The sequence below is a fragment of the Taudactylus pleione genome, unplaced genomic scaffold (assembly GCF_031769625.1).
Source record: "Taudactylus pleione unplaced genomic scaffold, aTauple2 ptg000111l, whole genome shotgun sequence".
Lineage (NCBI taxonomy): Eukaryota > Metazoa > Chordata > Amphibia > Anura > Myobatrachidae > Taudactylus > Taudactylus pleione.
The window spans coordinates 694,610-710,811 of record NW_028284513.1 but is presented as its reverse complement, the minus strand read 5'-3'; the positions used below and the strand labels follow the sequence as shown (position 1 = coordinate 710,811).

The 16,202-nt window shown below is 43.8% G+C and overlaps 1 protein-coding gene across 1 annotated transcript in view; it reads left to right on the top strand.

Moving 5' to 3' along the window:
- Positions 1–16,202, top strand: part of NALF2 (NALCN channel auxiliary factor 2) — a 301,769-nt gene that overhangs the window by 273,594 nt on the left and 11,973 nt on the right. The window contains exon 2 of the mRNA XM_088471162.1: positions 14,455–14,626. Within this exon, the coding sequence (XP_088327288.1) occupies positions 14,455–14,626 (172 nt within the window). The remainder of the gene's footprint in view (positions 1–14,454; positions 14,627–16,202) is intronic.

Sequence of the window (16,202 nt, the reverse complement as noted above, 5' to 3'; positions counted from 1 at the left end):
GGGGCCTACTACTGGGGGCACTACAGGGGGGATTACAGGGGGCTTACTACTGGGGCATTACTACTGGGGGCATCATATGGTGGCACTACAGGGGCCTTACTATTGGGGCCACTACAGGGGTCTTACTACTGGGGGCACTATTGGGAGCACTACAACTGGGGACACTACAGGGACCCGTACTACTGGGGGCACTTCAAGGGGCATTACTACTGGGACACTGCAGGGAGCATTACTACTGGGGGCACTACAAGGGCATTACAACTGGGGGCACTACAGGGGCCCTTACTACTGGGGGCACTGCATAGGGGGACCACTACTGGAGGTACTGCATAGGGGGACCAAACTGGAGGCACTGCATAGAGGGCCCATTACTGGGGGCACTACATAGGCGGGCACTGCATAGGGGAACCAATACTGGGGGCACTGCATAAAAGGAACTGCATAGGGGGGCGGCGGCAGCTGGGGCTGGCATAGGTGCTGGGGGAGTGGTAAATTTTAATTTGGAGGGTGGGGGGGCACCAACATTTATCTTGCCTCCTTGTCAACGTAATTAACGCCGGCATGCATACCATGATACATTGCATGCAAATTGTGATGCTTCATGCATCCCGCCCACTATAACTTTCTTTTCTTCAACCAATATTGTATACACAAAACAACCTTAGAATCTATTCCCCAACATTTCAATTTGTGTGTTAGTCTTTGATATTTTAGTAAAATCTAGATAAACCACATTTAACTTTAACACTGACTATGAGTTGTATTGATGACAGCAAGGGGATACGTATTACATTTCTTAAAAATGATAGTTTTTGTCAAATTAACATGTGTTCCTTTCACATGTACAAGGAGGCTACATTTTGATGACAATTTCCAGGTTTGTTCTTAAAGTTAATGTTTATAATAAGATTTTTTTAAGTTGAGGATTCTTCTAACAGACCCATAAAATTGATTTTCAGGAAACTAAAGATTTATAATACATTTCAGTCCTAGAAGTCTTATTACACAAATCATTTTCAGGGCAATTAAAGTCTCTACAATTAAAACATTGGCCAATTATAACCTTTTCAATCTCTGTAATTCTCATCTTCACAATTGATAAAAGCGTGCATATAACACACTCCAACAATGATTCTGTATTATCTATTGAAGCACCATCCATAATGCTTCAGTATCTTCAAATGTTTCCTCACACTTCATAATTACTTTTAGATGACTTATAGAACAGAAACATTTTCCACCCTTTTCTATCCACCCTATCCCTCCCTAACGAGTGTAAAACATGTTAACGTTAACAGCCCATTTATGAGAGTTATCCAACTACAATATGTTTCAGTAGCACCAATCAAATAATAATGTTCATCGATCACCAACAGCTCAAGCTTTCCTATTGTGCTTGCCAGACTGATTGCATTTGTGAACACATATCTAACCCTTTATTACCACCTATTACTAATATGCCTCTTCCACTCCATGGAGCCATGGAACCACAATGCAGCCAAATTTCCCAAGCTTTAATGGTTCATCTCACAGCCCTACCTGAAAAACTAGGGCTCTGACACTATGATGGGGGAAGTGAGAGGATCAATCATAGGCCATAATTATAGAGACTGTGGCTTCTGATAGGCCCAAGCACCCACTCTCCCCTCCACAGCCTTTTTAATGTGGCAAATGTAAAGTTATTAATTTTCAGGTTTTGATTTTTGTTTTCTTTCTGTGATTTGTAAATCGAGTATCAGTTTTCTGTGTTTAGCAGTAACAGTTAGGTCTACCTGTCAGCTACCATAACCTTCCACCTATCTTCTTCACTGCACCCTTTGCTAACCCTTATTCTCTGTCTGACTCACAGTGAAAAATAACTAACTCTTGGAATTAAAACTCCATATAGCTAGCATTTCCTGTTGCAATTTACAATTGCGAACAAAACAGTAATGAAACTAGACTGGATAATAACTAAAGATATGCAAGGACTCCTGTGTTAAGGTTTTGGTAAAACCACCCTCAAGTGTTTTGGTTTTGTTTCAGTTTTGGATTTCTTAAAAATTTTTTATAAAACCAGCTACAATCATGTAACTTAGACCTGTTCTTGTTCCTATAGTATTATTAGCCTCAATAACCTTTTCTTTTACGGTCATTTCCAGTAAATTTTGACCAATTTTTGTACCTGAAATCACAAGGGAGGGACTTACATTCATTCAAAAACACATGTGATGAGGGGCAGATTAGGATTTTAAAGTGCATGGCCAAAAAAGTGAGTGTAGCCTTGTGGAAAGGGGTATGGCCACGTGTGAAATGCCATGCCTGCAAGCCAGTGCCCCATTTTTATCACAGTGAGCATGTGAATGAGTATTTTCTTACCTATATGATTTCTCTGCAACGGACAACATCTGAAGAAATTGATCCTTTCTGAACAGGCAGTGTCTTGAGTCGGTATTCACTATTCATGCAGGAGATCACTGGGTCTGGAAGCCACCTGTTTGCATAGGAATAAAGCCAATATCATCAACATGCAACAGTCCACCAACCATCCCCATGTCTCTCCAGCACCTTTTAGTCTGTGCCATCAGCGCCCCAGTAAGTGCCCCTCTGGCCCAGTTTCACCTGCAGTAAGTGCCCCCTGCTCCTATATCACCCGCAGTAAGTGCCCCCTGCTCCTATATCACCCACAGTAAGTGCCCCCTGACCATGTATCACCCACAAGTAGTGCCCCTTACCCCTGTATCACCCAGAATTAGTGGACCATGCCACTGTATCACCCACAATTAGTGTCCCTAAGCCCACTTCACCAACAGTTAGTGCCCCCATGCCTCTGTATCACCCACAATTAATGTCCCACTGCCCCTACATCACCCACAGTAAGTGTGCCCCTGCCCTGTTTCACCAACAGTTAGTGCCAGCCCTGCCCCTGTATCACCAACAATTAATGTCAGTAAGTGTCACTCTGCACTGTTTCACCAACAGTTAGTGCTACCCCTGCTCCTGTATCACCAACAATTAGTGCTCCCCTGCTTTACCACAATTAGGGCCCCCCTGCCCCTGGATCACCCTCAATAAGTCTTCCCTCGAATCACCAGCAGTAAGAGCCCCCCAGCCCACCCGGCCCCTGTGTCAGCTAGGCCTTAGTAGGCCTTTACCTCCTCCCACAGAAGCCTCTTGTCCCAGTTAATGGTACTGTCAATTTGCGGCCGGGGCCTTCTCTTCATGGATGGCTTCACCAGCACCCCCTCGTCCTCCTCTCCGGCTTCCTCCTCAGTGCTGCTTAGCTGGAGTTGCCTGCTATACATGCCAGAGGGTTCTTCTCCTCCTCCATGATGCTGCTGTTTGCTTGTGACTCGGCTCCGCCAAACTCCGGCCTCCTACTCAGTGCTGTCAGAGCTGGACTGTTCGCCTCCTCCCCAAGATGCTGCTGTGCTCATACTCATAGCCTGGCTTCATACTCCTCCCACAGTAACAAGCGGCCCTGTAATGAAGTTAAAAAGAAAATAAAACCATCTGACAGGCGGGACTGGCCCCCTCAGTGTGTCAGCCCACTGGGAAAATTCCCGCAAAATTCTATGGCCAATCTGCCCCTGCATGTGATACAGTTTTTAGATACGAGTTCCAATTTATGGGTTGCAGGAACCCGAGTAGGTACTCTGTTCTACTCGGAACTCCAAAGTTTGGGTGGTGTTTGAACCACCCATCTCTAGTAGTATTAACAGATGGACATAGAGGCAAGAGAGCAATCATGCAATCTCAATAGGGAAATAGGTGTTTTGATCAGGTTAAGTGTTATTTATTACATATTGGTCAAGATTGCACGGATAATAACTGCCCAGTCAGGGCCGGTGCGAGGTTTCCAAATGCCCTAGGCAAAGCTACACAACAATCCCACCCAATGTAGTAGTTGTATTCAATGAATACAGTAGAGTCACAATAATATAAATTGAATATCAATAAAAACATTTTATATATATATATATATATACGTATATAAAGAAAGCACACCTAAACATTAAGAATATCCAAGTAAAAAATCTGTAACAGGTATAATGACTGTATATCAGTCTAATATAATGGCAAAAAAGTAGTCATTTGTTAATCCAAGCAATAATGGTGCAGTAAAAGACTGAATAAAAACCTGATTAATGATACTGCTGGGGCTTATCCCAAGGCTCCTAGACTAGAAGATTTCACATGGAATGAATCTATGGAAAGTCTGTAATAGCTAAATAACTGTGAGAAGAAATAAACAAAAGCAGCTGCTCTCCTCCTTACAGTACATGCTGCCGGAACACAGCTCCCTGTGCTGAGCGATCCTCTGAAATGCTAAATCCTGCCCTTGGTATAGATGTTAGCCATGCAGCCATCTCAAATTATCCGTGGGTGGCCACTCTGCAAGCCACAGATAGTAATGCAGGGCAGGCCTGGAGGATCTACTGTAGCTGCTGTCACACTGCACTGGTCCATCCTTGTAACAAGAAGCAGCAGCACAGATCATATCCTCCGAAACAAGCTGGGGATATAGGTGACTGTCAGGAGCTATCTTGCTGCTCTGCAAGCGCAATACTCTGTCTGCAGGCAGCCTCCAACTTTCAGGCTGCTGTAACCCACCTTCATCAGCACTGTGAGCGGCTGTTCCCTCGTCCACAGCTTGCTGATAGCAGGGGTGCAGAGAAATAATATGTGCTTCATTTTCTTGTCATGGAGACTGACCTCAGTGAGTGCCGCCCTTCAGGTGCCGGCGCCCTTAGATAGCTGCCTAAAGCTGCAGATGGTAGCAACGGCCCAGTGCTTAGTGGACTACGTGATCCAGTCCAACAGCAATGTGAGAATTGTGTCAGTGTTTGTGTGACCTGTATAGAGGGGATGTAATTGGGTAGAATAGCTTATGGAGGTTACGGGAGCGATTTAGAAGTTTGATAAGCTTGTCTTGAAGCGCTTTCATTGAGTGCTTGAAGGTTTGGAGACTAGAGGAAAGTCTTGTTGTGCAAGGGAGAGTATTCCACAGAGTGGGTGCAACCCGAAAAAAAATCCTGTTACCACGAATAGCTGCAGGTAATGAGTGTGGATGAGAGAAGCAAATTTTTCCCAGAGCAGAGGGTTATAGATGTGTCCTCATACACATAATGTCTATACGCCATACGGTAAGAAGCCTGACTCAACTGAGAGGAGTAGCGTATCATCTTTTTCTTTCAATTTTGCGTCTTGTTTGTATTGCAGATGTAGCAAAGCACCACTTAAAGTGTATCCACACACTAAATAGTTTTAAACTTGTACAAAGTAGCAGACAAAGCAAAGCGGAATTTGACGTGAGAAAAAGCTACGGCCGCTGCATCATAGCACGTCTTACACAGGTTCAGACTCAGGGACACACAGATATACACGTCACACATCAGATTGATCAGTACAGCCTAGTGAGTATTTTTGTCGCTAGCAGTTTTATTTTCTGTGAATAAGAGGCACATTTCAATCGGCAAAGACGCAAGGCGCGACAAAGTCACCCAGGACCTGGTGAGCCGAGAGGGCTTATTTGCAACGGCTTTTTTGATAGCTTTATATGTAATTGGAAGTATTTTATAATGAATTTGGTAAAGTAGAGGAAACCCATGACAGAAAGCAGCAGTAAAAGAAAGGTTTGTGAGGAATATCAGTATAGCTGCTGTATTCACTGTTCAAAATAGATTGTATGGGTGAAAGTCTGTTTATGGGAAGACCAGTAAGGAGACTATTTCAATCAGTAATGCAGGAGATAATGAGTGCATACAGCTTTCACAGTGTCTTGTGTGAGATATGGGCGTATTCTGGATATGTTTCTTAGATGTACATAATAGCATTTGGATACAGATTGAATATTTGGAACAAAAGGCATTTCTGAGCCAAGGATAACTTCCTAGCCTGTGTTGATTCCTGTATTTCTAATGCTGGGTACTAACTTGTCAATATTGTAACTTGTATCAGCGGGTGTGTACAGTGTCGGTCTGGGGCATGGAGGGCCCACAGGGGAAATGCAATGGTAAGGATTGTGAATGTGATGCTTGTACATCCCGCCCAGAGAGAGATGGGGAAGAAAGAGAGGTATATAAGGAGAGAGAGTGAGAGATAGAGAGAGATGGGGAAGAAAGAGAGGTATATAAGGAGAGAGAGTGCGAGATAGAGAGAGATGGGGAAGAAAGAGAGGTATATAAGGAGAGAGAGTGAGAGATAGAGAGAGATGGGGAAGAAAGAGAGGTATATAAGGAGAGAGAGTGCGAGATAGAGAGAGATGGGGAAGAAAGAGAGGTATATAAGGAGAGAGAGTGCGAGATAGAGAGAGATGGGGAAGAAAGAGAGGTATATAAGGAGAGAGAGTGCGAGATAGAGAGAGATGGGGAAGAAAGAGAGGTATATAAGGAGAGAGAGTGAGAGATAGAGAGAGATGGGGAAGAAAGAGAGGTATATAAGGAGAGAGAGTGCGAGATAGAGAGAGATGGGGAAGAAAGAGAGGTATATAAGGAGAGAGAGTGCGAGATAGAGAAAGATGGGGAAGAAAGAGAGGTATATAAGGAGAGAGAGTGCGAGATAGAGAGAGATGGGGAAGAAAGAGAGGTGTATAAGGAGAGAGAGTGCGAGATAGAGAGAGATGGGGAAGAAAGAGAGGTATATAAGGAGAGAGAGTGAGAGATAGAGATGGGGAAGAAAGAGAGGTATATAAGGAGAGAGAGTGAGAGATAGAGATGTGGAAGAAAGAGAGGTATATAATGAGAGAGAGTGAGAGATAGAGATGGGGAAGAAAGAGAGGTATATAAGGAGAGAGAGCGCGAGATAGAGAGAGATGGGGAAGAAAGAGAGGTATATAAGGAGAGAGAGTGAGAGATAGAGATGGGGAAGAAAGAGAGGTATATAAGGAGAGAGAGTGAGAGATAGAGAGAGATGGGGAAGACAGAGAGGTATATAAGGAGAGAGAGTGAGAGATAGAGAGAGATGGGGAAGAAAGAGAGGTATATAAGGAGAGAGAGTGAGAGATAGAGATGGGGAAGAAAGAGAGGTATATAAGGAGAGAGAGTGCGAGATAGAGAGAGATGGGGAAGAAAGAGAGATATATAAGGAGAGAGAGTGAGAGATAGAGAGAGATGGGGAAGAAAGAGATGTATATAAGGAGAGAGAGTGAGAGATAGAGAGAGATGGGGAAGAAAGAGAGGTATATAAGGAGAGAGAGTGAGAAATAGACATGGGGAAGAAAGAGAGGTATATAAGGAGAGAGAGTGAGAGATAGAGATGGGGAAGAAAGAGAGGTATATAAGGAGAGAGAGTGAGAGATAGAGATGGGGAAGAAAGAGAGGTATATAAGGAGAGAGAGTGAGAAACAGAGAGAGATGGGGAAGAAAGAGAGGTATATAAGGAGAGAGAGTGAGAGATAGAGAGAGATGGGGAAGAAAGAGAGGTATATAAGGAGAGAGAGTGAGAGATAGAGAGAGATGGGGAAGAAAGAGAGTTATATAGGGAGAGAGAGATGTGGAAGTAACGTATATGGGGAGAGAGAGAGAGAAAGTGGTATGGAAGATAACAAAATAGATGGGGAAAAGAGAAAGAGCTGGAGAAGAGAGAAAGAGATGGGGAAGAGAGAAGGGAAAAGAAATAGATAGGAAAGAGAGAGATGGGAAAGATAGAGATATAGATGGTGAAGAGAGAAAGAGAGGTATATGGGTAGGGTGTGAAAGATAGAGATATGGGAGAGGGAGAGGTATATAGGGAGGGAGACAATGAGCATATGACAAATGGTGCTCAAGCCAATCAGCTCCCACCTGTCATTTTTCAAACAGATGGCTGGGAGCTGATTGGCTGGAGCACCATTTATCATATGGTGCGACTTTTATCACTGAGGCCCTGAGGGAGATATTGGAGTGAGAGAGGGAGAGTGAGAGAGATATGGAAGGGAGAGTGACAGAGGTATATTGGTAGGGAGTGAGAGGTATATAGAGAAAGAGAGAGATATGGGAGAAAGAGATGGGGAAGATAGAAAGAAAAATAGATGGAGAAGAGAGAGAGATGAGGAAGAGGTATATGGGGAAAAAATATAAAGATATATGGGGAAGAAAGAGAGGTATATGGGGAGAGAGAGGGGGGCATATGGAGAGCGAGAGATATGGGAGAGAGGTGTATATGGGGAGTGCGATAGCAAGATATGGAAGAGAGAGGTATATTGAAGGGACAGAGAGACAGAGAGAGGTACTGTATATAGGGAGAGAGTGTGAGAGAGAGATATTGGAGAGAGGGGGTATATGGTGAGTGGGAGAGAGAAAGAGTTACGGCTGATATGAAGAAATCCATTCTGCTGCTAATATTTTGTTGCTCTAATTTTCTGTGGGCTGTTTTATCACCACACATTGCATTTCCCATTATTCAGTGTGTTTTCTGGTTTAAATATTGACAATAGTATGTTTTCTGATCCCTGTCAAAAGAACAGGAAATAATTATAGAAATAATTATGGAAACAGCAGAGAACTTTGTGACACTGTTCGTAACACAAAGGACCGTTACCCGTGGGTGCTTCTTCTTGTATACCTCCATAGCAATGCACAATGTGCAATGCAGGAAATGTGCTCTGGCGATTTGTACATGCCTAAAAGAGAAAAGTAATCTGTACAGTGTGAGTCTGACTCTGTAATGGAGGATCAGTTGGTACAACATACATACTGTACATCACATGGCTAGGTGTATGGCAATGTAAAGATACATTTGGAGTTAAGGAAGAGATAAAGGTGTCTTTTGAAGATGTTTATCGCAGTGACAGAAAATCTATCACCACAATTTAACAAAAAATTTGAAGTAAGAGGCAGTAAGGATAGCCAGTCGACGTAGCGTTTCACCAGGATGTCCAGGGTCCCTCTGTGACACCCGGAGGCTTTGGTGCTTGGTAAATAGGGAAAGCCCCATCTTCGTTGAATAGAGGCTATGGGCAGAGATAACGCTAGCACTTCTGATGTACACGGATGTATTGTTGGTTATGAACGCACACAGTTACTGCTCTCCGACTCCAAGCAATAAGACCTTGAAAGCTGGTTTTATTTTAAACAATTTCTGCTGTCTACTGTGCTCTGTGTAATAATATACATTGGTAGTACAGATGACAAATATAATCACCCTTCTCTAGCAAACTTACAAAGCTGGGTACATGATACACGATCTGTCCAATATATCATTGTGATCCTTGTCCATATATTGTACATATTGTACAGTGTGTATGCCCAATCACTGCCATCGTTCAGCACATCGTCCCATCTGCTGAGCTGCATGTCAGATGGGACGATGCAATGAATGATGTGTTACACATCCTGTAGTGTGTACACACAATCTCACGCCCACAAGATATAATTGTCCAATCTCTCCTCTGAAGACATCACCTGTGTACAGGAGAAAAGAATAATGGATACAATCTCCGGACGCAATATATCGGGCCTTCGTTTGGAAGAATGCGTAGAGTGTAGTCTCTATATCGTGTGTGCTGGGATTTAGTGATGTTGGGATGACCGTTGCATCATTTGTTACATTGTATAATGTGTACTCTCACTGGCGTATATAGGCACTGCACACCCTGCACCCAGAATTATATGCCCGCAGCGGGCCCATTCCCTGCCTTTTGCCAGCAGCTTCATCTTGCAAAAATATCATGCGGGAGATGGCGCATCCTGAAGAAAGAAATGATGTGGTTCTAGGTCTGCTGGAGGGGTACTGCACACAGGCATAAGATACATTTAGTTTTGGAAGTAGCATTTAAGAACCTGGTAAAAGGTTACTTTAAAATTATCTGTGTTTTGGACATTTTAGATTTTATGAGATGTAAGCAGTATTAGTATTAGTGCCTATACGCCTCTGCTACACAAAATGGCCAAAACAGGGATAATTAAAGTAACCTATCACCAGCTTCTTAAATACTACATGTAAAATGAAATCCACCTTGTATCTTTTGTAACCAGTTTTCCCTGTTAGAAGTGAAGCATACATTCAACTTCTGTGCACACTCCTAAATCTGCATAAATACAATATGTTAAAGTAGCCACACTACACATACAGTATATACATGTTTGTTTATGTGTTTTGCAGGTCGGCATGGCAGGGGGGCGTGGTCGGACATATTAAACATCATTTGTGGGCCACGCGGGCACGTAATTTTGGCCTCGCCCCTGCTACACAATGCCGAGATTACCAGCATTGTGAAGCAGGGGGTGGGGTCATGATGGCGCGATTCAGCGTGAATCTAGTCATTGACTACCCCAGCTGCGGGCCAGAGGGGTCGCCAGTTGCCGGGAGGCTTGCCTGCCTGGAGCACCACCTGATATTCGGGAGGTTCCTGGCCGAATTGGGAGGGTAGGCAAGTATGTTGCATATGCTCCTAAGCCATACACACGTGGCTATGTAGTATCACATCTCCACTGATGGCTAAAGGGCAGTGGAGGATTTTACCTAGGGACTGGACAGCTAATGGCCGGACAGGCAGTCCCAGGGGAATGTGTTTTCTCCCCCTAGGACTGCCAGTCCAGACTGCAAGTAGCAGAGAGAGCGATTCCCATGGTTTCTAGTCTCTAGAAGCCTGGACTGCTTGTCAATTTGTGCACATGTGTGGTATCATGATCCCGCTCATGCTCACAGGCCAATTGCACTGACTGTCATGTATGCAATGCGGGCATAATTATGACTGACTTGCGTTCAATTCTGCATCAGAAAGGATATCAAACAGGCAGCTCTGACAGGCAATGGCGGGGTTATATATATATATAGAGAGAGAGAGAGAGAGAGAAAGAGAGAAAGAAAGAAAGAGAGAGGTATACACACACAAACACACACATATATATATATACAGTATATTAATATTAGTAAAGGGATCCAGCTCTCACTGCACCTGTATGAGGCATGACAGACCTTAGCAAATTATTATCTATACCAGGGGTGGCCAGACTTTTGGACTTGGTGATCTAATTTTAAAACTAAAAATCTTTTTGTGAAAAGGGGGCATGACCTTGCAGCAAGAGGCATGGGGTCTATCCTGCAGACAACACTCATAGGGCTCTATTTACTACAATCTGCATATTGAGTGCAGATAGTAGTGTGATATTATCGAATGAATTCGCATTGTGAATTCAGGCAATATCACAGGGATTTACTACAAATGTAGCTTGCGAGAAAGCTCTGTCCCTGCAAATCCCCTCCGCACACTAGTCACGGTATTTTCGCAAAAAATACCATGACAAAGTGCCCGCGCATGCTTCAGAAGCCAGCGTTCCCAGTTGCTGTGATTAAGTTGGTCGCGATCTACTGGCGTGAGCTCCACGAGCTACCGGTAGATTGTGATCTACCTTTTGGCTGGGCCTGACCTATATTAATATAATAAGAACGTTGTTTCTGTTACTTTGTTTCAAGTTGGTGCAAAAACTACTGAACAGATTTGCATTTCATTGTTTTGTAGTGGAAATGCCTCAAAATAATATGCACTTTGTTGCATCTCGATCCATCAAGTTAAAGCTGAGCAATGACAAAAACAAACTTTATTTACATAATCAATGTAGAGATAGGTGTGGCACCATGGGCGCGGCTGGTAAGGGGTGGGGAGAGAGGTGCATTGGGCCCGCGTTCACTTTAATAGAATAGGCTACATAGCAGTCTGTGCATAGGGCACACGGTGACATTGGTGTCAGTGGTGGGTGAAGGTGCTGCTGGGATTGTGAAAACAACACCTATGAGCACGGCATTAAAGTGGACATACACTGCCAGAGAGGCGTGTCATAAAATTGACTTACACCCAAATGCCCTTATTACATAGATCAGAGGTTCGTAAATTCGGTCCTCAGGACCCCACAGAGTTCATGTTTTCCAGATAACCAGGCAGGTTCACAGGTGTATTCATTACTCACGGACACATTTTAAAAAGATCCACAGGTGGAACTAATTATTTCACTTCTGCGAGGAGACCTGGAAAACATGCACTGATTGGGGTCCTGAGGACCGAGTTTGAGAACCTGTGACATAGTGTTGTGAGGTGATATGGGTTAAGTTTATATTCCTCCTATCGGCCCTACTATGAGACCTTTTCAAGACCATCGCAACCATCGGGCTTGCGACGAGACCCTTGTGGTAGGGTCTCGTCTGCCGCAAGCCTTGGAGTGCTTTCGGCTCTATCAGAGCCGAGAGCACTCCCACTGACATCACTTGTGATGCTAGTGAGGCTGGCCCCAGACGGTAGGCGTTCCCATGGGAACGCCTCCGTCTGGCCAGCCATGCCCCCGGCACGCCCACCAAAGGGGGCGTGCTGTCACTCATCATCGACAGCACGCCCCCTTTGTAGCGAGACCCGGAGCGACGGCTTGGCCGTCGCTATCCGGGTCTCGCGCATGTGCACGACGGAGCCGGCTCCCTCGTGCGCATGCGCACTGGGCCAACATTGACCTGCTTGCGAGCACTCAGCGCTTGCGAGCGGGTCTGAAGCAGGTCCAGAGTTCACCCAAATACAACTAGTAACCTTCTTTCCTTTTAGTACACAGTTTTATTAAAAAAACATAAAAAGGAAATAAAGTTATTAGTTGTAGTTGAAAAAGGTCTTTTAGTAGGCCTGACAGGAGGAATATAAAATTCACCATTATCACCTCACAACACTGGCCCTCATTCAGAGGCGCTCGCAAGAAGCGAGCGCTCGTACTGAATGAGGGTGGCCGCTTCTTTTTTTAAGTGCGGCCTCCTGGTCGCTAGCTAAGCTGTGGGTTACCACCCACAGCTTAGCGACCGACCCGGGTGATGGTCGCAATGCCCAAGACCATCACGACCATCGGGGCTTGTGACGAGACCCTAAGGTTGGGTCTCGGCAGCCGCAAGCCCCAGGGAGCTTCCTGCTCTGATCGAGCAGGAAGCTCCCCACTGACATCACTGCTGATGTCAGTGCGGCCGCCCACAAAACGGCAAGCGTTCCATCAGGAACGCCTCTGTTTGTGAAACCACCCCCCCTGCCTCGCCTATAAAACGTGCCAAGCTGTCGATCAACATCGACAGCCGGCCCTTTTGTAGTGAGCTTGCGCATGCGCAGTGCAGCCGCTGCGCGTGCGCAGGGCCTAACCATAGACCCGGTTGCAAGCGCTCAGCACTTGCGACCGGGTCCGAACGAGACCCTCTATGTATTATACTATATAAAGGGGGAATTGGATCCCATAGAGAGTTGTATAATTTAGTTTAGGTGCTCCCCAAAAAACAACGTTATCATTGTTAATTCCATAGGACCTTTTTGGCAAAGGACCTTTTTGGGGATCTGCAGCCTTATTTGACTACCAGATAAATGATACCATCTGATGATTGACAGGCACTAGCGCAATATTGGTATTTATATTCTTGGTATATATATATTTTTTTATATATATATATATATATATAGTGTGTGTATATATATATATATATATATAATATATATATATATGTATAGTGTGTGTATATATATATATATATATATATAATCACGAAAAAGAAGCAACAGACGGCACATAAAATGGTATATTGCTAATTTATTATTTAACATACACAGCCGCTCAAAATAATGTGTCCTTACATTACATATAATGAACCTAAGGAGTGTATACTGCTTTGTGATATACATCTGCATCATGTTGTGTATTTAACAACATATCCACTAGGTGGTGTTTCTTCACTTCTGTTTACTTCTTTGATGCCCTCTAGAAAACTCTTCTTGCCTTTGTTTTCTGATATTTCTGATATGTACTGTAGATGGGCACATAATATATCCAGTACTTAAAATCATAATCTGTACATAATACTGTCATTTTATGCAGTGTACAGCAATTTATTTAGAAATGTAGAAGCCAGACAATTTGTAAAACTTTTTATTAAATGGATCTGCTAATAAATAGTTGCCAATACATGTTACTCCAAATTCTTTCACACACAGATTGTGCTTCTTACAGGCATAATACGCTCTCTCTACAATTCTCATAGCCCTTCTCTCCTCCTCTGTCCTCTTCATCTTCTACCCCGTCTCAAGTGCTTCTCTTTCCTCTTCTTCCTCTCTTGCCGCTGTACATTTGCCGCACTCCTTTTGGGGAGCGTTTATAGTTTATCTTACTCCCACCTACAGTATAGTCCCCACACAACTGTCCCAATGCCACTCTGAGCTACACTAGCTCCTCTTGTTTTAACTGTGGCCTCCTCCAATTGAGGCTGTGTGTGTAGGCTCTCTCATGAGTGCCCTCTCTATCCTTAGCTTAGTAAATATACCTCAGGTCTCATTGTACTCTGTTATTGTTGGTAGTCTGCAAATCTGATGTACTTCCTGAATTTCCTAAACCGCCTGTTTAATTCAGAGCCAGTTTATTTGTTTTGCTTTTTATGTATAAAAATAAATATAAATCATTGTTGTAAAATGGGCTGATTATTATAAATGCTCTTATATGTGAAAAAGTAATTCTATTCTAACTGCACATCATTGCTCTTCTTCCTACACAGGCTGTCTACAAAGCCTGGCTGTGCTCAGAGTATTTCAATGTGACCCAGCGACATTGTCGTAATGGCATTCCCTGCAAGCAGTACTGCCTGGAGGTGCAAACCCGCTGTCCCTTCATACTACCTGACAATGACGACCTAATATATGGAGGGTTACCTGGCTTCATCTGTACAGGTGAGAACCAATGGGTTGCTTACAGAAAGAGATTCTGATCAAACCAGCATAACTACAAAGTAACAAAACTGTATACAGTGACAAATTCTCACAGCAAAATGTTGCATTACATAACCCCAGTATTCTGTATTAATAATAGGAAATTTCAGCAGCATAATCAACTTGTTAGAGGTCAGTCAAAGACAACTTTAAAGCACATTTTCATCCTTCATCCCAGCTGCAGAAAGTGGTGGTAATTGTTTCTATCTGCGCCCACATCCATTTAAGAGATGAAAGCAGGTCCTGGGCTGAAATGAAATAAGAACCAACTCCCCTCCTTAAGCTACACTATAGTGCTTCTGTTTTCTTACCTTAACCTCACTGTTGCATATATATATTACTATTTGCTAGTATGCATGCTATGCTATGTTAGTTTTACTTTTAACTAACACTGAACATCTAGAATATTATGTAAACAATCCTTAATCTAGTAGGAGTTTTCAAATAGACTAGGTGCATGGGTATAGTAAGATGGACCTTTAATCACTATTTTGTGACATACAAAGAAGTCATTTAATGACACTTACTAGTTAACTATTCAGCTACACCCAAGTAGGACAAAAATGATTACTTTCCATGCTTGAAAGGCACTAACCACTTAACTGACAATTTTTTCCCCCCAAAAAATGGTCAGAAATTGTAGTTAAAAAAATATATATTTAAATATTTTATTTAAAAAATATATATACCTAGGTGGTATTTTTCACCCCCCCCCCATGTCCATTGGCCCTCATTGTAAAAACACCTCCCACCCACCCATCAAAAATAGCCCTCCCAGTGGCGAAAAATCCCAAGCATTATCAACCCTCACCCCAGTGGTGTAGCTATAAATTTTGCTCCCCCCTGCCAAAAATGTTCCTGATGCCCCAGCCCCCCACCCCACCCCCCCATGGCATTTTGGTAAAATCATTACAGGGCCATTTATACGCAATTTGGCTCCCAGTACAAAAGTTAAAAATGTGACCCCATGCCCCCTAGACAGTTTACAGTATTTTTCCTCCTTGTAGTAATGCCCATTACACATTATGCTGCACACTGTAATGCCCCTTACACATTATTCCACACACCATAATGCCCATTAAACATTATGCCACACACTGTAATGCCTATTACCAAAGTGCCACTTACATATTTGCCCCTAATTACTTTTAAATTACCTGCTCATTGTCAGGGGTCTTATACAGTGCCCCCAGTAGTGCCCCTTATACAGTGCCCCCAGTAGTGGTCTCCCTATGCAGTGCCCCTTACATAATGCCCCAGTAGTAGACCCCCTTATATAGTGCCCCCAGTCCAACCCCCCAGCAGTGCCCCCAGTAGTAGTCCCCCCAGCAGTGCCCCTAGTAGTAGTCCCCCCAGCACTGCACCTAGTAGTAATCCCCCTCTATGCAATGTCCCCCAGTAATGGTCCCACCAGCGTGCAGTGCTCCTAGTAGTACCCCCAGCGGTGCCCATAGTAGTAGTCCCCCCCAGCAGTGCCCTTAGTAGTAATCCCCCCCAGCAGTGCCCTTAGTAGTAGTCCTCCCCCCAGCACTGCCCT